Below are 20,957 nucleotides of genomic sequence, written 5' to 3'. Positions count from 1 at the left end.
ACCACATAGCAGTGCTACATCTCATACTGATGCCTGTTGTCAGTGGCGTAGCGTGGGTTGTCAGCACCCGGGGCAAGGCAAGTAATTTGTGCCCCCTAACCCATGGATTTTAGCACTCGAGTCTCTTCCACTAGATTAGTGGCACCCCCCCCAGATGTTGCGCCTGGTGTGGACGGCCCCCCCTGCACCCCCACACTACGCCACTGCCTGTTGTCTCTGAATGCATGCATGCTTCCTAACAAGTCCAGAAGAAGAAGAAGAAGAAGAAGAAGAAGAAGAAGAAGAAGAAGAAGAGTAGTAGTAGTAGTAGTAGTAGTAGTAGTAGTTTGGATTTGATATCCCACTTTATCACTACCCAAAGGAATCTCAAAGTGGCTAACATTCTCCTTTCCCTTCCTCCCCCACAACAAACACTCTGTGAGGTGAGTGGGGCTGAGAGACTTCAGAGAAGTGTGACTAGCCCAAGGTCACCCAGCAGCTGCATGTGGAGGAGTGGGGAAGCGAACCCGGTTCCCCAGATTACGAGACTACCGCTCTTAACCACTACACCACACTGGCTCCCAATATCTTCATAAAAATATGAACTATGAAAGAGAAATCAAATGCACACCCACAAAAGGAGGACATTAGAGAGGCCTCCTTCTCTTCCTCCTTCTTCCAAATATGCAGGTTCAGCAAGCTGATTTTTCTCTTGGCATTTCACTTTCTTTAGTAGTTGGGTTTTCTTCTGGGCTTGGCTTGCCATTATACTGTAGAGCAGAGCTGAAGCTGAGCCCCTACTGTAGAGAGAGGAAAGGTCAGGCCCAGCCACCATTCAAAGAACGAGTCGGCATTCAACTTGCTGATCCCCTTGTTAGCTGCCACCGGCCTCTCATCTTGGTTGCCTCTTTAGCATCTCCCTCTCCACCTGATTCCCTTTGAAGCCCCCTTTTAAAGCGTCCTTTGCTATATCTTCCCAAATGCGCTATTGATTTGGCTTTTCTTTCTTGTGTTGCTTCTTTTGAAGGCCTCTTTCTTCTTCCATGTGGCCCAAATATTCTGGGTTAGATGGAAGGTTTCCTGAGTTGTGTCAACCAAGGCCACAGGAACCAAAATATAAACCAGAATTGCACTGGAGATTAAAGTAGAAGAACCCTGTCAATAGAGATAAATCCAGGGCTTTATAGGGGCTGTATCGAATCTCTAGATATACCATGTTCAGTGCCAAAGTTCAGGTCCCAAAAATGTGTTTCTGCAATTATATCTCCTGAGAAACCAGGAACATATTCCTGTCTTTGCTCTGTGCACCTTTCCTGAGCACAGCAGTTCCTACTTTACAGGTATATGCGGAGTGGGACAATTCTGGGGTACTGGAACCTGCATTATACCAAGTTAGGTCCATGTAGCTCAGCTTAATCCAAGGATGATGAACCTTTGGCCCTTCAAATGTTGCTAGACTACAACTCCCATAATCCCTGGCCATAATACCTGCACCTAGTTCATCCCACCCCCCAAGTGCAGGGCACCTGAGCAGCGAACTACACTGCTGCCATTGGCCAGGCTGCCTGGGACTGATTGGAGCTAGTGTCCATCAACATCTGGAATACCACAGGTCCTCCACCCTTGATATACAAGCTGGTAATCATGGGAGGACAACATGCCCACCTGCTCAATTTATATGGGCGGGTGATGTTTGTGGCTAATATTAGGGAAGAGCCTACTTTGCTGGCTATTTTCAGATAGCTCCCATTGGTAGCAAATCCTAACATTTGTAAAATTTAATATTGAGGCCTGGAACCTTTCTGTGACTAGGGCAGGGTGGCAAATTATCTCTTTTTTCTGTACTGAGGGCTTCATATGCTTGGGGGCAATCTGTGGGTGGGTGAAACGCCAGAGCAAAACATTGGTCAGATCCACCCCTTCCCCCCCTCTCATATTCTGACACCCCCTTCTCACTTTCTGGGCCAGATCTGCACCGTGCTTTTAAAACACATACAACACACATTTAAAGCACATGACCTCCCCCTCAGAAGGAGCTGTTGTTTCCCATCACACAGATACATGACCTAGCACCCTTAACAAACAAAAGTTCCCAAGATTCTTTGGTATCAGTCATGTGCTTTAAATATGCATTGGATATGCTTTAAATGTATGGTATGGATCTGTCATGGAGAGCCAGTGTGGTGTAGTGGTTAAGAGCGGTAGACTCGTAATCTGGTGAACCGTGTTCGCGTCCCCACATGCAGCTGCTGGGTGACCTTGGGCTAGTCACACTTCTCTGAAGTCTCTTAACTCCACTCACCTCACAGAGTGTTTGTTGTGGGGGAGGAAGGGAAAGGAGAATGTTAGCTGCTTTGAGACTCCTTCGGGTAGTGATAAAGCGGGATATCAAATCCAAACTCCTCCTCCTCCTCCTCCTCCTCCTCCTCTTCCTCCTCCTCCTCCTCTTCTTCTTCTTCTTCTTCTTCTTCTTCTTCTTCTTCTTCCAGGCTCTTTCTAAAGCCCCTTTTCTCTCCCCACCTAGCAGGCTGCCAGAGGAGGGACACTTCACTCTTGTCAAAAGTCTGAACTGATTGCTTGCAGAGGGCTTTTGCCAATCCATTTTTGCTCCCACCTGTTCCCCACTGCCTATGTCCTTGCCAAAGCTCTCAACTGATTGTTTGCAGGGGGCTTTCCCTTCTCTTTCCATTTCTCACAATCTTTTGGCTTTTCCCCATTTTTACCCCCTAGTTGCTCTTCCTTCCTTCCTTCCTTCCTTCCTTCCTTCCTTCCTTCCTTCCTTCCTTCCTTCCTCTCTCTCTCTCTCTCTCTCTCTCTCTCTCTCTCGCCAGTCTTCCCTTCCTACATGAAATTAGGTGGGGGGCCACGGGTTCTCCACTCTAATATAGGGAGACCTGCAAGGATGTTGGTGGTTAGAAGATCCTTCAGTGTACTCAATGAAGGAATTTGTTTACAGGGTATTTTTGTGACTTCCAAATCTTGGGTTCTTGTGTCCCTGTTTTATGTAAACAAAACAAACTTCTGCAAGTTGGTTTTAAGGAGCAAGCAGATGTTAAAGATAAAAACGTTGACAAGAAAGCTAAATAATGCAGACAGTAAAAAAGAGAGAGAGAGAGAGAGAGAGCAGTAAATCTACTGTAATCCTACTGACTTCCGTTGGACAGTTCCCAGCCCAGATTTTGCTGCACCGTCAAAATGTAAGACAACGATTCATCCACTGCACTCATACGCAAAACCATATTTCTGCCTCTTCTCTTCCCATCTCTGCAGGGCGATATCCACAACAAAGCAAAGGCACATATATCATCGTCCCTTTGGTTCAAGAGCTGGAAAGCGGCAAATGGGGTGCTAAGATCACTCACAGTGACGGAAGTTCTGTTGGCCTGAATATCATGCCAGCTGCTGACTGCATTGTGGGGAAATTCCGTATGTATGTCGCCGTCTTGACTCCGATTGGCATTCTCAGGACAAGGAGAAACCCAAGCACAGATACGTACATCCTGTTCAACCCCTGGTGTGAAGGTAAGGAATGTGCAGGGTGTAGATATATGGGGAGGAGGATTGTCCTATTAACATATTTGGTATTTGATAGCATGAGCAAAAACCCTGCCTCAATGACTGTAGGCTGTGTACACTGGACACTGAGGTCCAGCGCCGAGGGCCTTCTGGTGGCTCCCTCACTGCAAGAAGCAAATTTACAGGGAACCAGGCAGACGGCCTTCTTGGTAGTGGCACCCGCCCTGTGGAACGCCCTCCCACCAGATGTCAAAGACGTTTAGAAGACATCTGAAGGCAGCCCTGTTTTGGGAAGATTTTAATATTTGATGGATCATTGTATTTTAATATTCTGCTGGAAGCCACCCAGAGCGGCTGGGGAAACCCATCCAGATGGGTGGGGTATAAATAATAAATCAGTAGTAGTAGTAGTAGTAGTAGTAGTAGTAGTAGTAGTATATACACATTTCCATTTCCTTTGGCTCCAGTGCACTTCCGCCACTGGGGTTTGAAGCCACGTAAATGGAAAATTAGCCACAATCCATATCTACCCTGTAGTTTCTTGAAAAATACTCCTGATCAATGCATTTCCCCTCAAACCAGCTTCCATCCAATTTGAAAATGCAAGCCACATTTACTTTTCAGTTAAGTTGAAGTGCGTACATTTGTGTGTACAGCCATTGCACATGCTCAGGCGATAGCTTCATGAATAGGAGTTGTGGTTTGTGTGTGTGTGTGTGTGTGTGTGTGCATGGGAAAGCAAACAGGTGAGGGTGCGTCAGACAAAGACATCCTCACCCCTTCTCTGGTGTGTACAGCAATGTGCAAATGTGACTTGAAACACAATTCAGCAGGGGTGGGAACCTCACTGTATTTTAAGCTACTAATGCATACATAGTTGTACAAACCCAAAGTTTTATAGGGGATGGAGAAACATCCTCTATACATAAAGAATATGAAGATGAAGAGCCATACACATTTTTAAGCATCGTGCCAAACAGATTTTTTTTCATGTGTGCACTGGGTATATGCAGGCAACAAAAAAATCACCCCAAAAGTCACGGCGCAAAAGAAATGCTCTGATTTTTACCTCGTACTTACTCTTACAAGATGGCCGAGGGTTTTCAGATTTTTTTGTTTCTTGCTTTAAAGAAAACTGTTTTAAAAAGAGGCTTTCCCCATAGCTTCCTGCCAGCCAAGAATGACTTGGAAGTGATATTGTTTTGTGTTGTAGCACATCACTCCCAAGGCATTTGGGGACGTGTGGTTGGCAGGAAGTGGCGTGAGGCTCTCTCCACAGGTTCCATGGACTGAACTTCCCACTAAGTCCTAGAAAAGGAAGTGGCAACCAACTCCTTAAATTCTCCCCCACCCCAAGAAATTGGCCCCAGTTTTTACCAGGGGAGAATATTTTCAGGAAACTGGTGTGTATGTGTGTGTCCAGGGCTGTACCTCAGTGGGAGAGCATCTGTTTTGCGTGCAAGAAGGTTCCAGATACACCCCCTGGCATCTCCTTTTAGGGCTGGGAATGTTACCTGCCTGAAACCCTGGAAAGCCGCTGTCAGTCAGTGCCGGCAGTGCTGGGCTAGATGCACAATATAAGGCAGCTTCCTCTGTTCCTATTCAACCCAGCCTTAACCCACTATTCATATTACTAAAAGAGCACATAGGCAAAAGGTAAAGGCCCCCTGGATGGTTAGGTCCAGTCGAAGGCGACTATGGGGTTGCAGCGCTCATCTTGCTTCAGGCTGAGGGAGCTTTCCGGGTCATGTGGCCAGCATGACTGAACTGCTTCTGGTGCAATAGAACACCATGGCAGAAACCAGAGCTCACAGAAACACTGTTTACCTTCTCACTGCAGCTGTACCTATTTATCTACTTGCACTGACGTGCTTTTGAACTGCTAGGTTGGCAAGAGCTAGGGCAAAGCACTTGGAGCTTACCCCGTTGCGCGGATTCGAACCGCTGACCTTCTGATCAGCAAGCCCAAGAGGCTCAGTGGTTTAGACACATATGGCAAGGGGAGGGATGTTCATCATGAAGATTGTAGCTAGATTTTAGCCTTTTGTCTTTGGCTATAATTTGTTTCTCAATAAGCCAACACATGACTTAACAGAATCAACCAACAGGCTGATTTAACGTTTGATAAGGTTGTGTTGTTGTCGTTTTTAAAAAAGAAAGAAATGTGAGTAGAACCCCAAATTATTTCTCCCTTTGTATCACACATTAATTATTTGGTGTGCCTCACAAACACCACTGTGCAGTTGGGTCGATATTTTCCTACATTTTATAGATTGAGGAAAAGGCTGTCTCTTGAGCCCATAATGTGTCAAATGGATCATACTAGCACTCAGATAGGCTAACTCTCTCACACACAATCTTATAAAAAAATCCATTGATTTAAGAAAAGCATGGAAGGATCTCTTCTCATTGGCATCCATATGCATCCATTTGGTAGATCTAGAGACAATTCCACGCTTAGCCATAAAAATCACATGGATGACTTTGCACAAGTCATTATGGGGAACGGACTATAGCTTGGTAGTAGGGACCATTCCTTCTATGCATACGGCTTCATTTGATAAGGCCATGCATAATTATTTCCATGAAATAGTTCCCCTACATCAGTAGCAGGGCTCCATCGGTGCGCAGCAGCTACCTGTAGGGAACTCGCAGTCAGATTTCTGGATTTCTTGCTCAACCCAATCTCAGTTGCCGTAATAGCTGTCAAAAATCAAAGGCCTTGTTTTCTGGAGCAGTCTTCCCTTCTTGGAGAGAATTCAAAGACCTGTCTCTCTCTGTCTCGGTCTCTTTTAACCACACTTCACTGAATACTGGAAAACTGAATACCTTTGACAAAGAAAGGGAAATTCATTAATCTCTACCTCATTTCACAAATATTTGTGAAGCGGGGGTTAGCAATGAAATGCAAACTTGATTGAAAACCTCTAATATTTCCTGAGTAGAAAAGAAATATGGACAAAACAAAAAATGCGCCGCAGCGGGAGAAGGATCGTGGATATTGAGCAAATAATGTATTTGCCCGCAGACCTTCCCAGCTCACTCGGCCTCTGCTGTCTGCTGAATTTACCACCATGCCAGATATGTGGACTGGCTCTTGCAGTTTCCTTTTTTGAAATTCTGCTTCTGTGATCCCAGGTATAGCAACTAGAAGGCGGGAACCCGTCTACTGAACTCTGTGGAATTGTGCATGCAAACAAAGATAAGACATTAATGTTAGTGTGATGGTGCCACATAATACTGATGAACGCAGCAACTTTTGGCATATGTCTACTTTTGCATCATGTCCCCTGATTATATATTCAGTGCTGGCTTTTAGGGCCAAAAAACCCATGGTGCCAAACACATTGCCTGCAATCATACCAGATGAAAATGAATGAATAGTAGGCACCAGAGAGTCATGTGGAGAGGGGTGTTTAGCCCTTTGCTCCACCACCATGGTCATAATGGTCAATAGCTGCTTCAGGGGGTCATTTACATCAGGGCTGTGGAAGAAGAGGAAAGGGTTAAACCTTTCAGTGTTCATTTTTTGGTACAGAAAGTATTGGTAGAGATCTTACCTATTCCAATTAATTCAAGAGAGTTCTGGAAGCTTCTCTGTGTGATGCAAACTGCTGCAAACTGAAAGTTTCTAGCTGATGTGTAAGTTTCTGTTCTGCCTAGAAACAAGCAGAAGGTTCATGATGTTTGGGTTATTCCTTCAGAGAAGCTGAACAGCTGGGTTTAAACTAATTCTGTTATTTCTTTCACTCAAGGTCATGCTGACTATAATAATCAGCCAGAAGGAGCCTGGTTTTCACTTTCTATCTCTCCTTCTGGTGTGGTGTTTTGTATATAGTATGCTTAAGTGCTAAGTTTTAGTCTTATTATAAATTATTTTAAATTTAAGTTAAGTTCTGCTGCAACTGGATTTCTTATGGACAGTGCCAATCCTGAATGTAGCAGTAAAGCTCTGCTGGAGGAAATATTAATTGCCCCTGGCCTATTTTAGGGGAATCCTGCAACATGCTAAGTTTATTTTATGTTGGAATCGGCTCTGGATCAATTATGAGTAGAATTTTTTTACAAAAACCTTCCCTCTCCCCTGCTGTGCAGTCCTGACGAAAATGGTGCCCCAGCACTATTTTTTTTAAAAAATGTTCTAGTTACAAACTCATCTAGTCAGTCCCTCAGAGGAAGAATTGCATACAATGCAAAACGGACTGAGAAGCAGGTCCCACGGAGTTCAGCGAGATCTAGACTCCTTGTACTGCTTACTGGGAAATCCTGAATTTGAGATAATTAAACACAGATTGTTAGACAACGAATTTCAAGAACTTAGTAGCCAAATCATGAATAGTATCTGTGCAAGTGTGGGGGTGGTATGATGTGGGCAACCAATGGCAACTTACCCTTCCCATTTGAACAATCTGAATCAACACAGGCCATACTTGCTAGCGGAACTGAATGTGCTACTGAGGACATTAAAGAAAATTCCCCTCACAGAGATGCTATCCCTCGGTGGACAGAGACAAATGGAATCAGTAGTTCATGTTTTTTGCCCTGTCCCTTGTATCATTAAGTTCATTAAGCCGCTAGCAGGGAATGGCGTTCAGACGAATGTGAAGTTTTTTTTACTCAGGATGCAGAGAGGATGGTGATATTAGCCAGGTTTCTGCAGAGGATTTGTGAATATTATCCAACATTAACTTAAATGTTAGATACAGGTTTTGCTGAGTCATTTTATTGTACTGAACCTTACTGGACTCTTGTCTATATGCCAATAAAAGGTTTGTGAATTTGAGTTCTTGTGCAAAGGATTACAGCCGCACTAGCCTGTCTGCTCACAGCTACCTTTATTAGGGCATATTCACACAGCCTTTTATTTATGTCTTGAGTACATTGGCATGCTGCTTGTGCCACAGTCTGGTGTAGTTGCTGATCACGCTTCACTTCAGGGTTAGTTGGGAGGAGGGTATGTAAAAAAGGAGCTTTCTCCATGACGATCTACATGATGTCTGAACAGAGACAGTGCACGGGGGAACTTAGATCTGCTGGCTGGGAGAGCTTCAACCACCTGCTTGAAACGGAGCCCTTCGCTGCTGACAGCTCTATTGCAGCCATGCAAATCAAAAAGAGCCTGAGGCTTGAAACAGATTCTTACCACCTTCAGCAGCTGGAAGGAAGCCTCCATTTCAAAAGGGAAGATGGAACTGTCCATAGGGATGCTTGAGGAACTTAGTTTCTGTGAATTACGTGGCAAACTGGGGGAGTGCCGTAGCTCAGCAGCAAAACATTTACCCTGCATGCAGAGGATTCTGGGTTCAATCCCCAGTTTCTCCAGATAGGGCTAGGATTATTCCCCCATCTATAACCTGCTGCAAATCAGAAAGCTTGGGTGCTTTCTAGGTTCCTGACCTTTACTAACCTGTGGATCAGAATGTATCTTATATTTCTATTTTCACGCTTTCTTGAATTTCGCAGTGCATTTTTCAGCTCGGAAAAAAATGGACCAGAATGCATTAAAAAATATATCTTTTACAATAACATGCTTTAGAAATGCAAAGAGTTCAAACACATATTAAAAGTACGTGTTTCAATAACATTTCTGTGCAGGTTCCGTCCCCCCGCCATCCCAAACTGCAGATTAATCTGGAGATGGGGCAGAATGGCCTTATGAATAAGCACTTGTGAAACTGACACAGATCAGAAACAGACCGATTTGATTAAGCAAACTGAGGCTTTGGGCTTCTTACTCAATTAGATTTCGCTGCTCTTGTCTGCAGGCAAAAATCTCACAGCAGCAGGATAATGTTTTGGGATGAGGAGGGATAGCTTGCCTCTCCTCCTCCCTGAAAGAACAGGGGCAGGGGTTGGTGGGGTTGGTGTGCAAGCTCATTCAGTACGTTTCCGAGCACAATTCAAAGTGTTGGTGCTGACCTTTAAAGCCCTAAACGGCCTTGATCTAGTATATCTGAAGGAGTGTCTCCACCCCCATCGTTCTACCCGGACACTGAGGTCCAGCGCTGAGGGCCTTCTGGCGGTTCCCTCACTGCGAGAAGCCAAGTTACAGGGAACCAGGCAGAGGGCCTTCTCGGTAGTGGTGCCCTCCCTGTGGAACGCCCTTCCACCAGATGTCAAAGAGAACAACAACTACCAGACTTTTAGAAGACATCTGAAGGCAGCCCTCTTTAGGAAAGCTTTTAATGTTTGATGTATTACAGTATTTTAATATTTTTTGGGAATCCGCCCAGAGTGGCTGGGGAAGCCCAGCCAGATGGGCGGGGTATAAATAATAAATTATCATCATCATCATTCCCATTTGTTGCCACAGTCATGAAACTTCCTTGCCTAGTCTCCTGGAATCAATCCTTAGTCATAACATCAAGTCAGGTTCCAATACAGGGAAAGGGAACCTCAGGCCTGGGGCCCTCTCAGGATGCAACCCAAGCCACACCCCTTCTTTCCAAGCCACACCCCTTCTCTCCAAGCCACACCCCTCACTGATCTTGTTTCACAATTTCATTGGGTGTTTTTGCTTGACTGGAAGGTGTGTCTTAGATAGGTGTGGAGGATAGAGAGCAATGTGTATAGAGACCAGCCTACTGTGCAAAGGTACCCTTTACAGCTATTGCTCCACCCACTTTTGCCTCTGGCCCTGCCCACCACTACCATGTGCCTACCCTTGAAGGGGAGACGACTCTTAGTCTGAAAAAAGTTCCCCATCCCTGTGCTGTTATTTACATAGATCAGTGGACCACACCCTCAGCCTCCTCCAGCATCTCTCAACTCCAGGGCAGAGTTTTCCCTTTAAATCTTTTGACATTGACTCGCTCTCTGTCGCCGATTAAGAAGTTTCAAAATTGTTCTTTGATCCGCTATGCAGATGCCTAATTGCATCATGGCACTCTGGACTTCTCAACTTAGCGATGCAAAATCATAAAATGCTTGATGAGAGGTGACATTTTAATCACGCTTTACAGATCCTGCTCAAAGCGGTGCAGATTTGCCTTCCTCCCCCCTCCCCTTTCCTCCTTTTAAGTTGAAGAATACCTGGCTCCCAATTACAAGGAATTGTGCGAGGAAGGAAGGATATCCTACTGCTCTGCTTGATGAACAAAAACACCCCCCCCAAACCCCAGCTTTTTCATTAGCGTCATATCATTCTGCGGTACTAAATGCTGGCATCTATTATAAGCAAAACAACTGTATTGACGAGCTTTCACACACAACGTTTTGTTGCAGAGGATGCTGTGTTTCTGGATGATGAAAAGCAAAGGCAAGAGTATGTCCTGAATGACCTTGGGGTTATTTTCTATGGAGAGCCTGATAGCATAAGATCCAGGAGTTGGAATTATGGCCAGGTGAGTTTTTCTGAATGGACATGTTGGAAGTTCTGCCACTTATGCTGCTGTCCTAAGATCTTGTGCGCCAGCAAATGAACACTTAAGATTGAAGGTGGGGTAGTGTCTGCTGGGCCAGGGTGATAGACCACAGTGGTGTTCTGTGACATTATTGGAACCTTGATCTCTCAGGCTTCAGGCAGATACACTGGTGCAAATTTTTTTAACGCTGGGGTATTAGGCTGAAATTCTTACCGCAATTGTTTGGGAGGCAACCTGCTATGTTCAACTGAATTACTCTACAAGGAAGGACTCGCAAAGCCTGACCTGCATCTGAGTCCTAAGCATTTGCACCAATGTTCTCTGTAGATATTTTCAGACACCTTTTTTGATGGGTGCACATCTGATGCATAAGGATAGGACAGGCAGGTGGATAATACACAGTGGTACCTTGGATTATAGACGCTTCAGGTTACAGACGCTTCAGGTTACAGACTCCGCTAACCCAGAAATGGTACCTCAGGTTATCAGGAATCAAAAGTTTCGTGTCTCTTTTGCAGGAAATGTATACTTTTTTGTGCATTCTGCAATCTTCAGGGTGAGAACAGAAATCGTGCAGCGACAGTGGGAGGCCCCATTAGCTAAAGTGGTACCTCAGGTTAAGAACAGTTTCAGTTTAAGAATGGACCTCTAGAACGAATTAAGTTCTTAACCAGAGGTACCACTGTACGTTGATTCTTCCATATGCGCTTCTGTACGCTTTGATCCACATAAGAGTGCTTTCAGTTTTATGCTTCCCAAATCTAGCTTGATGCTTTGCATCCACCCTAGTGGGCAGTGCTTGAAGAGATTATTGACACTGTGTGTCCTGTCCCCTTACTTCCCACCCTCCAAAAGTTCCAGAAACCTGAGGTATTGGTTTGTGTGTGCACACCTCTTTTTTTTTTTAAGGGGGATTGCCCACCTGTCAATCACTCGATGTTATTATCACATCAGGCAACAACTTCATTATTCCAGTATCCATCCTGCTCAGTTGGTTAGATCATGGTGTTGGTAACGCCAAGGTTGCAGGTTCAATCCCCATATGGGACAGCTGCATATTCCTGCATTGTGGATCGAGGGCCCGACCCCGCTATGTGAAATAAATACACAAGGACACGTGATATAAGGTTAATGGGCAAGAAAAGGCCACAACTTTATTGATTACAGCAGTGAAAAGGTATTGGCTTAGGCATTGGATGACTATAGGTGGTGGGTTTATTCAACAGTAGGTGGAGCCTGTTGATGCTCATCCAACTATAGGCTCACCCCCTGATGTCACCGAGGGTCGTGCCATGGCCTCCCGCCAAGCAGGCATCGGACGGAATACACGACCGCCAGATTCCTTTAACGGAATAACCCACGGTAGATAGCATAGGCGATGGCCACACCTAGCCCTTGACACACCACAACACATGAATCCAATGCCTAACCTACCCACCAATACCACAAAAGTTGTGACGATTGCTACGAGGTAGGCGAAAAAACCAAAAGGCCTAATGCCAAATGGAAAAATTCCTACCAGGCCCCCCAGCCAACCAGGGCGACCAACCTAAGGTCCATAGCAAGGCCAAAAACCTAGACCCTGACTCGCTGAGGGACGACGACGAATGAGGAGGAGGCGGAGCTGGCACCACAGCATTAAGCTGCTACACACGCCCCCCGGAGGCACCTGGTTGGCCACCTCCGGTGGGTGTGGGCGCCAGCCAGGTAGGAGGGGAGGGGGCTAATGCCCCCTACCAGGGGCGGGGCTCGGTCTCCCGCCCACAACCACTCCCCTCTCCTCCAGGGAGGAGAGTCTTTGCAGGGAATTGAACTAGATGAACATCAAGGTCCCTTCCAACTCTATAATTCTGTGATTCTATGATTTAGCTAGTTGGTGGGCAAATGACATCAAAGGCCTCTTTAAAGTCCATTAGCAGATGCAGGTGCGTTCCAACCATTTGAATGCAAACCACACCCCCAATGGATATTTCCTCTCTCTATTTGCAGATGTGCTTTGAATCAGAGCACATGTGTTCTTTGCTCTCACTCATTCTTCTCATTCACAAACACACAGCTCCCTTTCTCTCTTCCCCTTCTGCTGCTGAGCCGAATGGGTACCCTCTTACCTGGAGTGAACAAACAGAAGAGCCAAATCAGGACGCAGAGGCAGCTGTCTTACTCTTGCCTCAATCTTTTTCTTCCCACTGGTGCTTCTTTCAAGCCAACAGGAGATGGGAGAGGAGTAGGTAGCCTTAATTTTCAGTGATGGAGACAGGCGAAAGGGCAGGAAAGGCAGATGTTGTAAGAGCGGGTCATCTGGCTGGATAAGGCAATGGGAGGATTGACCTCAAGTAGCCCTGTGACCTACTGGCCAATTGCAGGTAGCATTCTGCCAACCCTTCACAGTATTAGGATTTCCTAGCAGCAGTATCTCCACCACGTCCAGATTCAATTTCATCCTGTTTTAAGAGCTCATCTATTCAACCACAGCCTCAAGACAGTGGTTTAATACTGAGAAAACTGGTATCGGATGCTTCATTAATGAAATATGGAACTCGAGGGAAAGCGTATTGTCTAATTTATGACACCCACCAGCAAAGCTCTGGATGATTTTTGTCAGCAGCTTCCTATGGATGATAGATGTTAAAAGGCATCAGTGATAAATATCAAGCCATGTGGGACACAATAAGTCAACTGCTAGAGGGCTGAGCTGGGATCACCAGTGATGACCACTGAGTTCATTCTGGGGGGAAAGGAATCACTCAACAGTTAGATTTGACATCCCCGCAGGCTGTTCAAGCCTGGCCAACAAAATTTAGTGAACTGCTGCCACTGAGACATCCAAAATCATTGAGAAGGGAAAATGCCTTGTCAACTTCCAGACACAAGTAATCCGTGAAAGTTGCTAAAGGTGGAAGTCAGACTGAAATCAACCCAGAAGTGATGTGTTATACAGTTATTTTATTAATCGTTCTCTCTATTCTGTGTTTCCTCAAAAGTGAAGACCTGAAACAAGTCTAGGAATGGTTTTGTCAGGAGGGTCCCCTTCCAAAGTGAGATGTTCGCTATTTTAACCAGCAAGTCTCAAGCTCCTCTCAGTTGGCCTTAACTAGCCAAGATAGACTATTTGAAATGGGCATTGCCTTCACAACCCTAGTCAACCAGTCAGCATTCTTGAGAGAAAGGACCTAGGCTGAAGCGATCCTAGTGATTGCAAAAAAGTGGCTGCTTCTGACTGTTCTGGTCTACGCTTTGTCACAAACAAATCGGACTGGATCTGAACAACTTCACCATCTTCAAAAGTTATCTCAACAAGCAACTGATGTCTCACCTGCCAGCAAATGCCCATTTTCAGTGGAAAACTGAAAATTGCTTGGAGCAGCCTCTGGAACACAACCCTACAGATGCAGTTGTGGCAGAGAAGAATGCTTTCCCCTTTACCATCATTTGCTGTCGCCTCCTAGGCTTCAAAATGGGCTCTTGACATACATGGGCAGATTTGCTTTGTGCCCCAAGTGAGCTCTTATCTCCTCTCCATACTGGGTGGCTAAGGTCGTTTGAGATGGCAGCAGGGAATGCGGACAAGCAGGGGTTGACAATGTTTCTTGCTCCAGTCGATCATTCATTCCAAAATGCCTCTGAAGCATCAACATATTTGCTGCTGGTATCTCCTCTATATGCCCAACATCCATTAGTTTCTGTAAGTCCCCATGGGCAGAACATTTTAGTGGGCCAGGCAGCTTTTTCCTAATAGGCCTTGACCAGGTAACAATCTAACAATGACGAAGGTCTAATCTTAGTACTTCCTATTGCCAAGGGATTGCTATACCTGCTGAGGGTACACTCAGAGGCAAACTCAGGCGTGGTACTGCACAATGTGCGGAATTATATTTTGGGTATAATTTCTTACGGTTATCACCCTTGGAGTTTGGCCAGTGCTGCAGAGTTCTGATAGATAGTCAATGGAATATGGGGAGGAATAACCAGGAGAAGTTGTAGCTGCATCAAGGAACGTAAAGGGCACCTGCCATCTCAGTACTGGGCACTGCCAGATATTGATGTAGTTATGATGGATCATTGGTTGCTTGAAATGAAAAGTCCTTCTTACACTTATGTGATCAAAATGAAGTTCTTTGTGTAGCATTATAAGAAAGAAAGATGAAGGACCCCTGGGCGGTTAAGTCCCGTCAAAGGTGACTATGGGGTTGTGGCGCTCATCTTGCTTTGAGGCTGGCGTTTGCCCACAGACAGCTTTTCTGGGTCATGTGGCCAGCAGGACTAAACTGCTTCTGGCACAACGGAACACCGTGACGGAAACCAGAGTGCACAGAAATGCTGTTTACCTTCCCACCGCAGCAGTACCTATTTATCTACTTGCACTGGCATGCTTTTGAACTGCTAGGTTGGCAGGAGCTGGGACAGAGCAACAGGAGCTCATCCCATCGCGGGGATTCGAACCGCCGACCTTCTGATCAGCAAGCCCAAAAGGCTCAGTGGTTTAGACTACAGCCCCACCCACGTCCTACTGGGAGAGCATTATAAACCCCTGGTGGCAATAGTTTTGGTGCAAGGTCTGTACTTTATTCACCGACCTTGCATTACTGACAGCAGGAATGACTTGATGTTAAGAAATCTGGCTCGCTTAGACTCTGATGAAAGTGGGGCAGACTAAGGACTGCCTCAACCAACAGCACAGAGATAAACAAAAACTTTTATTTGATGAAGCATGTGGCAAGTATGGTGAGCTCAAAAATGGATCCACATCCCCAGTTGTGAAAGGACCATTTTTCAAGAGCTGCTACCAAAGCATTTTTCTTACTCCAGGATTGTTTACACCAATGAACTCTTGTACACCATTGAGATTTATGGGCCAATTCCTAGAATAAACATTCGGCTTTTTGGAGATGATATTGTTGCTGGAAGCATCTCCTTTGGGAAAGTGTTGACCTCCACCGCGAACCCTGTTTCACACTATAGGATTATAACTCATTATTTAGTAATGAGCTTCTGTTCCATTCCAAAAGAGAGAGAGAAAAGTAATGCAATTATAGGTAACAGAGCCAAGGAGATGAATGATGATAAATGTGTCATGTCCAGCCTGGATGCAATTGCATTAGATAGTTCATCGCCATGTCGGTGTGTTAACTAATCAGTGATGCAATCAATTTATTGTTGCTATTTTTAACCAACTAGCATTTTTTTGTTAAAAAAAAGAAAAGAAACAGAGGCAAACCCGAACGCATAAAGAAAAGCTTCAACAATTGCGATGGTCCAGCTTGCAACAGAAATATAATCTGCTCATTTGTTTACCACCGCTTAGAGAGGCTCATAATTGAATTCATGTGCCTTTGCCACTATCTCGGCAATTGTTTTCCAAGAGACAGTGTCATTTTTTGGTTGCTATGCAATTTCTTCTGAGCAAATTGGACTGTATCACAGGGCAGGCTCTTTCATAATGAATTCTGCTCTATTTAGGCACTTCTGCCCCCTATTTATTCCTGTCCTTGTTGTCATTGGATCCCAGAATTTAGACTCCTTTATTAGAGTTCATTCTTGAAGACAGTTTCAGGCCACTTGCCGGTGCTGGTCTCTCTTTGCAAGGCTTGCTAGGCCCATCAATAATAAGAAGTGCAACTAGTGGCAAACTATCTATATTTGGAGTGGCAGTAGAGAGAGTTTAGAATAGATTTAATTTGTGCTAGGGCTGCCCAGTGCTATTCCACCACCCACAACCCGATGTATTTTAAAGTTATCCAGAAGCTGAATACTGGAACATGATATTGCATTTGAAGATTTGACATAAATAACCACACTTCTGGAGACCACCATCTTAGTTCAAAATGGCTGCTGCTGCTTTGAGTTGCTGCAGGTGTATTCTGCAACATGCCACTGATGCAATAATTTTGCATTCATGGCGGATTCACGCATCGTTCCGCTTTGTTCATGGTTCTGAAACAATGTTTCCCGGTGTTGCCACATTGTTGCCATTTGGAAGGGCGCAAAAGCAGGGCACACTTGTGAAACATTTGTGGTTTAAAAAGTTACAGGATTTCAGAAGGAAGTTAGGAAGTCATGTACTGATTGGTGACAAAGCAGTATGTCTGGCCTGAAACTTTTGAGAGTGCAACAGTATTGAAAGCAGGATTGTGTATAACTGCCCTGATAGTATCATGAGCACAAATCATCACAAATGCTCAATAGAAAGGGCATCTGGAAGGGCTCCTTAGAATCATAGAAATATAGAGTTGAGAGGGGTCCCGAGCAGTGGCGTAGCGTGGGGGGTGCAGGGGGGCCGGCCGCACCGGGCGCAACATCTGGGGGTTACGGTTAGGGGGCGCAAATCCATGGGTTAGGGGGTGCAAATCCACGGGTTAGGGGGTGCAAATCCACGGGTTAAGGGGCGCAAATCCACGGGTTGGGGGGCGCAAATCCACGGGTTGGGGGGCGCAAATCCATGGGTTAGGGGGCGCAAATTACTTGCCTTGCCCCGGGTGCTGACAACCCACGCTACGCCACTGGTCCCAAGGGTCATGTAGTCCTACCCCCTACAATGCAGGAATCTCAACTAAAGCATCCATGACAGATGGCCATCCAGCCTCATCTTAAAAACTTCCAAGGAAGGTACACCTACCTTCTGAGAGAGTCTGTTTCACTGTTGAACAGCTCTGACTGACAGAAAGGTTTTCCTAATGTTTAGTTGGAATCTTTTTTCTTGTAACTTGAAGACATCGGTTCAAGTTCTAAGTTCTACCCTTCAGAGCAGGAGAAAATAAGCTTGTATTCTCTTCCATGTGACAGTCCTTGAGATAGTTGAAGATGGCTGTCATATCTCCTCTTTCCCAGGCTAAACATACCCAACTCCCTCAATCGCTCCTCAAAAGGCTTGGTTTCCACACCCTTCATCATCTTGGTTGCCCTCCTCTGCACACATTCCAGCTTGTCAAAATCCATCTTAAACTGTGGTGCCCAGAACTGGAAATGGAACTCCAGAAGAAGAGAAGAAGAAGAGTTTGGATTTGATATCCCGCTTTATCACTACCCAAAGAAGTCTCAAAGCAGCAAACAATCTCCTTTCCCTTCCTACCTCGCAACAAACACTCTGTGAGGTGAGTGGGGCTGAGAGACTTCAAAGAAGTGTGACTAGCCCAAGGTCACCCAGCAGCCGCATGTGGAGGAGCAGGGAAGCGAACCCGGTTCCCCAGATTACGAGTCTACTGCTCTTAACCACTACACCACACTGGCTCTCCAGGTGTGGTCTGACCTTATTCAACAGAACAACTACATATATGGAAGAGGCCAAAGGGGCATTCTCCGTGTGTGACTCTTGTGTAAAACAGCCAGAATCTGCCCTTGCGAGTTTGCATGGGTCTGATGTGCAGCTGACTTGCATAAGCCACCTTTGAACTGCAGCACTATGCCTGTCTTGTCAGGCACCAGTGGCAACCATGGCTTAAAGTAGTGGCGTACTCTGGAGCCACCTCTAACCCTAAGCTGGACAATCCCACCCACTTTAATTTTTATATATTTTCTTTTTTTTCTTTTTTCTTTTAATAAGAAATTTATTAAGATTTTCAAAATATTACAAAATAAAAAGGGAAAAAAATAAAAATAAAAAATAAAAATAATTAAAAACAACTTAGTCTTTCCATTAGTTATTTTTCATTAGCTTATTTCCCGGACCTCCTCACGCCTCCCTTTTTTGTATTCCAATTCAGTTTGTTGGTTCAGCAAATCCTTCCCCTCTTTATTTATCCTAATCTTTAATCTTAAAATATTGTAACATTAAATCTCTACCTATTAGTAATCCATTTTTCATATTCCCTTATAGTATTGCAGCTAAAAACCACTTAGTTTCTATCCAACATCATTCTAACATTCATTAATTTTACAATATTTCTGTAAATAGTCTTTAAATTTCTTCCAATCTTCTTCCACCAACTCTTCTCCCTGGTCTCGGATTCTGCTAATTTTTATATATTTTCACCTTTACAATACATGTCTCTCCCCATATGAACTCTACCACTTGTGAGCTGCAAATTGGACTCTGCTCCATGTTATGTACAACACAGGAAGTGACGGCAAACTGGTATTCAGAGGTATCTTGCTTCTCATCATGGAGGTAGTACATAGACAATGGCTAGCCATTATCTTCATCTTTCTAGTTTTTGGAGAGCTTTCACCCTCTCTTTTTCAGAAAGGCCTTTGGCTGCTGAAATTTTTAATTAAAACTTTGTACCACTGCTACTGAGATATGTTGGTTTTGTGGTATATTAATGGGGGGTGCTTAATGATAATTTTAATTGCAGTTTTATGGTTTTATATTATCATTGTAAGGTGCCTCAAGCCATAGAGAGGCGGGGTTTCAGTGGCTAAGGATTGTTTGTTGTTTGTGTAAAGATTTATATCAAACATCTTCTGGTGGTTTGATCTGAAGTGGCACAGCTGAAGTTACAATTTGTATATAGGAAAATTGGTGTTTCCTACACGGAATTGAAAAAAGAATTGTACTCCCTCTTTCGAGGCAAAGAGCATTTGTTTCCCGTTTGTTTTCTAGAATGAGCACTGAATCCATTCTCTGTTTCTTTCTTTTTCCTCCCTTTTATTTAGTTTGAAGAAGGTGTTTTGGATGCATGCCTATACCTGATGGACAGAGCACAGCTGGATCTCTCAGGCCGAGGGAATCCGGTCAAAATCAGCCGCGTTGGCTCTGCAGTGGTACGTAAGGAACATATAGTGGATGCAATGTGTGGAGTTTAATGAACCATTTGCTTGTTACTTGGCTTAGGTCAATATGCCCCCATCTCTCTCTCTCTCTCTCTCTCTCTCTCTCTCTCTCTCTCTCTCTCACACACACACACACACACACACACACACACACACACACACTCTTCAGTTTTAAAGCCCCAGGGCTGGCTCAACAGCTGGGCTAGAGCAACAGATTGTGGAGTACCACTGAAAGGCAGTGTTGGATTTATGTATAAGCTAAACAAGCTATAGCTTAGGGCCCCACTCTTTTGGGGGCCCCCAAAAAATTTAAAGGGGGGGAAAGTGTGTATATTTCCAAAATATAAGTTTTTTTTAAAAAAAACCCTACATACAGCAACAGTGTTTTGTGTTGTGTAGGTTCCTATTTGTTATGTGCAAATGGCTTTAGATACCTATTAGGTCCAAAATTACCATGTAGCATATATTCAACACACAAAAAAACAGCGACAATTTGTTGTTGACAAAGGACAGCTGGACATATAAAGGGCCCCATTACCTTCAGTAGCTTAGGGCTTCCTCAAACCTAAATCTGGCCTTGCTGAAAGGCAGCGAATTGACACATGAGAGTATCAATGCCCAGTATTTCATTTTTGGTGGTTGTACTCAGCGTAGTGGCAAATATAGGTGGCTTACAAAAATAATAATAATAATAATCAGTGCAGATTTCCATGCATTTCAGCTAGATTTACTATTTTCTGTGCGTGTGCCTGGCCAAATGCTTGGGAGTGCTCCGATATCATAGTCCATGTAGCAGAAGTTACACACCATTCTCTTGAAACTGAAGCCCCTTGTGTTTTCAGTGTTCCTCAATCCTTAGCTTTGGAGCATACAGAACAATTTCTCCTTGGTGTCTTCTCCCGAGTCAGCCTAGGAGCCAGGGGTGCCAACTCCTGGGGGCCCAATGGGCCTCCCAATATTTTTTGGGGGGGAGTGGATCCCCCGTGTTCAAAAGAATTAGGGCCAAGCACGGGGCTGAATGTGGTGTGGCTTAAGTGACCGGCTCCTTCTCCCCCTCTTCCTCCTCCTGCCATGGAGAAGAGGGGGAAGCAGCCCCCAGCCTGTGGCGGCAGCAGCAGCAGGAGGAGCCACTGGCCATTGAAACTATGGTGCCACCATGTCCAGCTCTGCCTCCTGGCTCCTCCCGATCTCCTGACGCTACATTGGGACTTTGTGTGGCTGACGTCACACACTATGCCACAGGCATGACATTGTGCCCCCACCCTGAAATCTCAGACCACTACACCTCGGACTATGCTGCACATTTTGATACAGGCTAGAGAGAAGTGCATTCCATAAATTCAAGCCACCAGGATCATGACAGCAATGCAGTTTTGGAATGCAACGCAGTGA

At 44.9% G+C, this 20,957-nt stretch overlaps 1 protein-coding gene and 1 long non-coding RNA gene across 2 annotated transcripts in view; both read left to right on the top strand.

The window, feature by feature from the left end:
- Window positions 1–20,957, top strand: part of LOC309538862 — a 91,699-nt gene that overhangs the window by 33,343 nt on the left and 37,399 nt on the right. The gene's annotated exons all lie outside the window — the stretch shown is intronic.
- F13A1 (coagulation factor XIII A chain) overlaps window positions 1–20,957 on the top strand; it is an 80,511-nt gene that overhangs the window by 23,582 nt on the left and 35,972 nt on the right. Inside the window, exons 4-6 of the mRNA XM_082234374.1 lie at window positions 3,250–3,501; window positions 10,720–10,838; window positions 19,449–19,556. Of these exons, the coding sequence (XP_082090500.1) occupies window positions 3,250–3,501; window positions 10,720–10,838; window positions 19,449–19,556 (479 nt within the window). The remainder of the gene's footprint in view (window positions 1–3,249; window positions 3,502–10,719; window positions 10,839–19,448; window positions 19,557–20,957) is intronic.

This window comes from Podarcis vaucheri (assembly GCF_965113315.1).
Source record: "Podarcis vaucheri genome assembly, chromosome: 8".
NCBI classification, from domain to species: domain Eukaryota; kingdom Metazoa; phylum Chordata; class Lepidosauria; order Squamata; family Lacertidae; genus Podarcis; species Podarcis vaucheri.
This window is presented reverse-complemented; position numbering and strand designations above follow the sequence as displayed.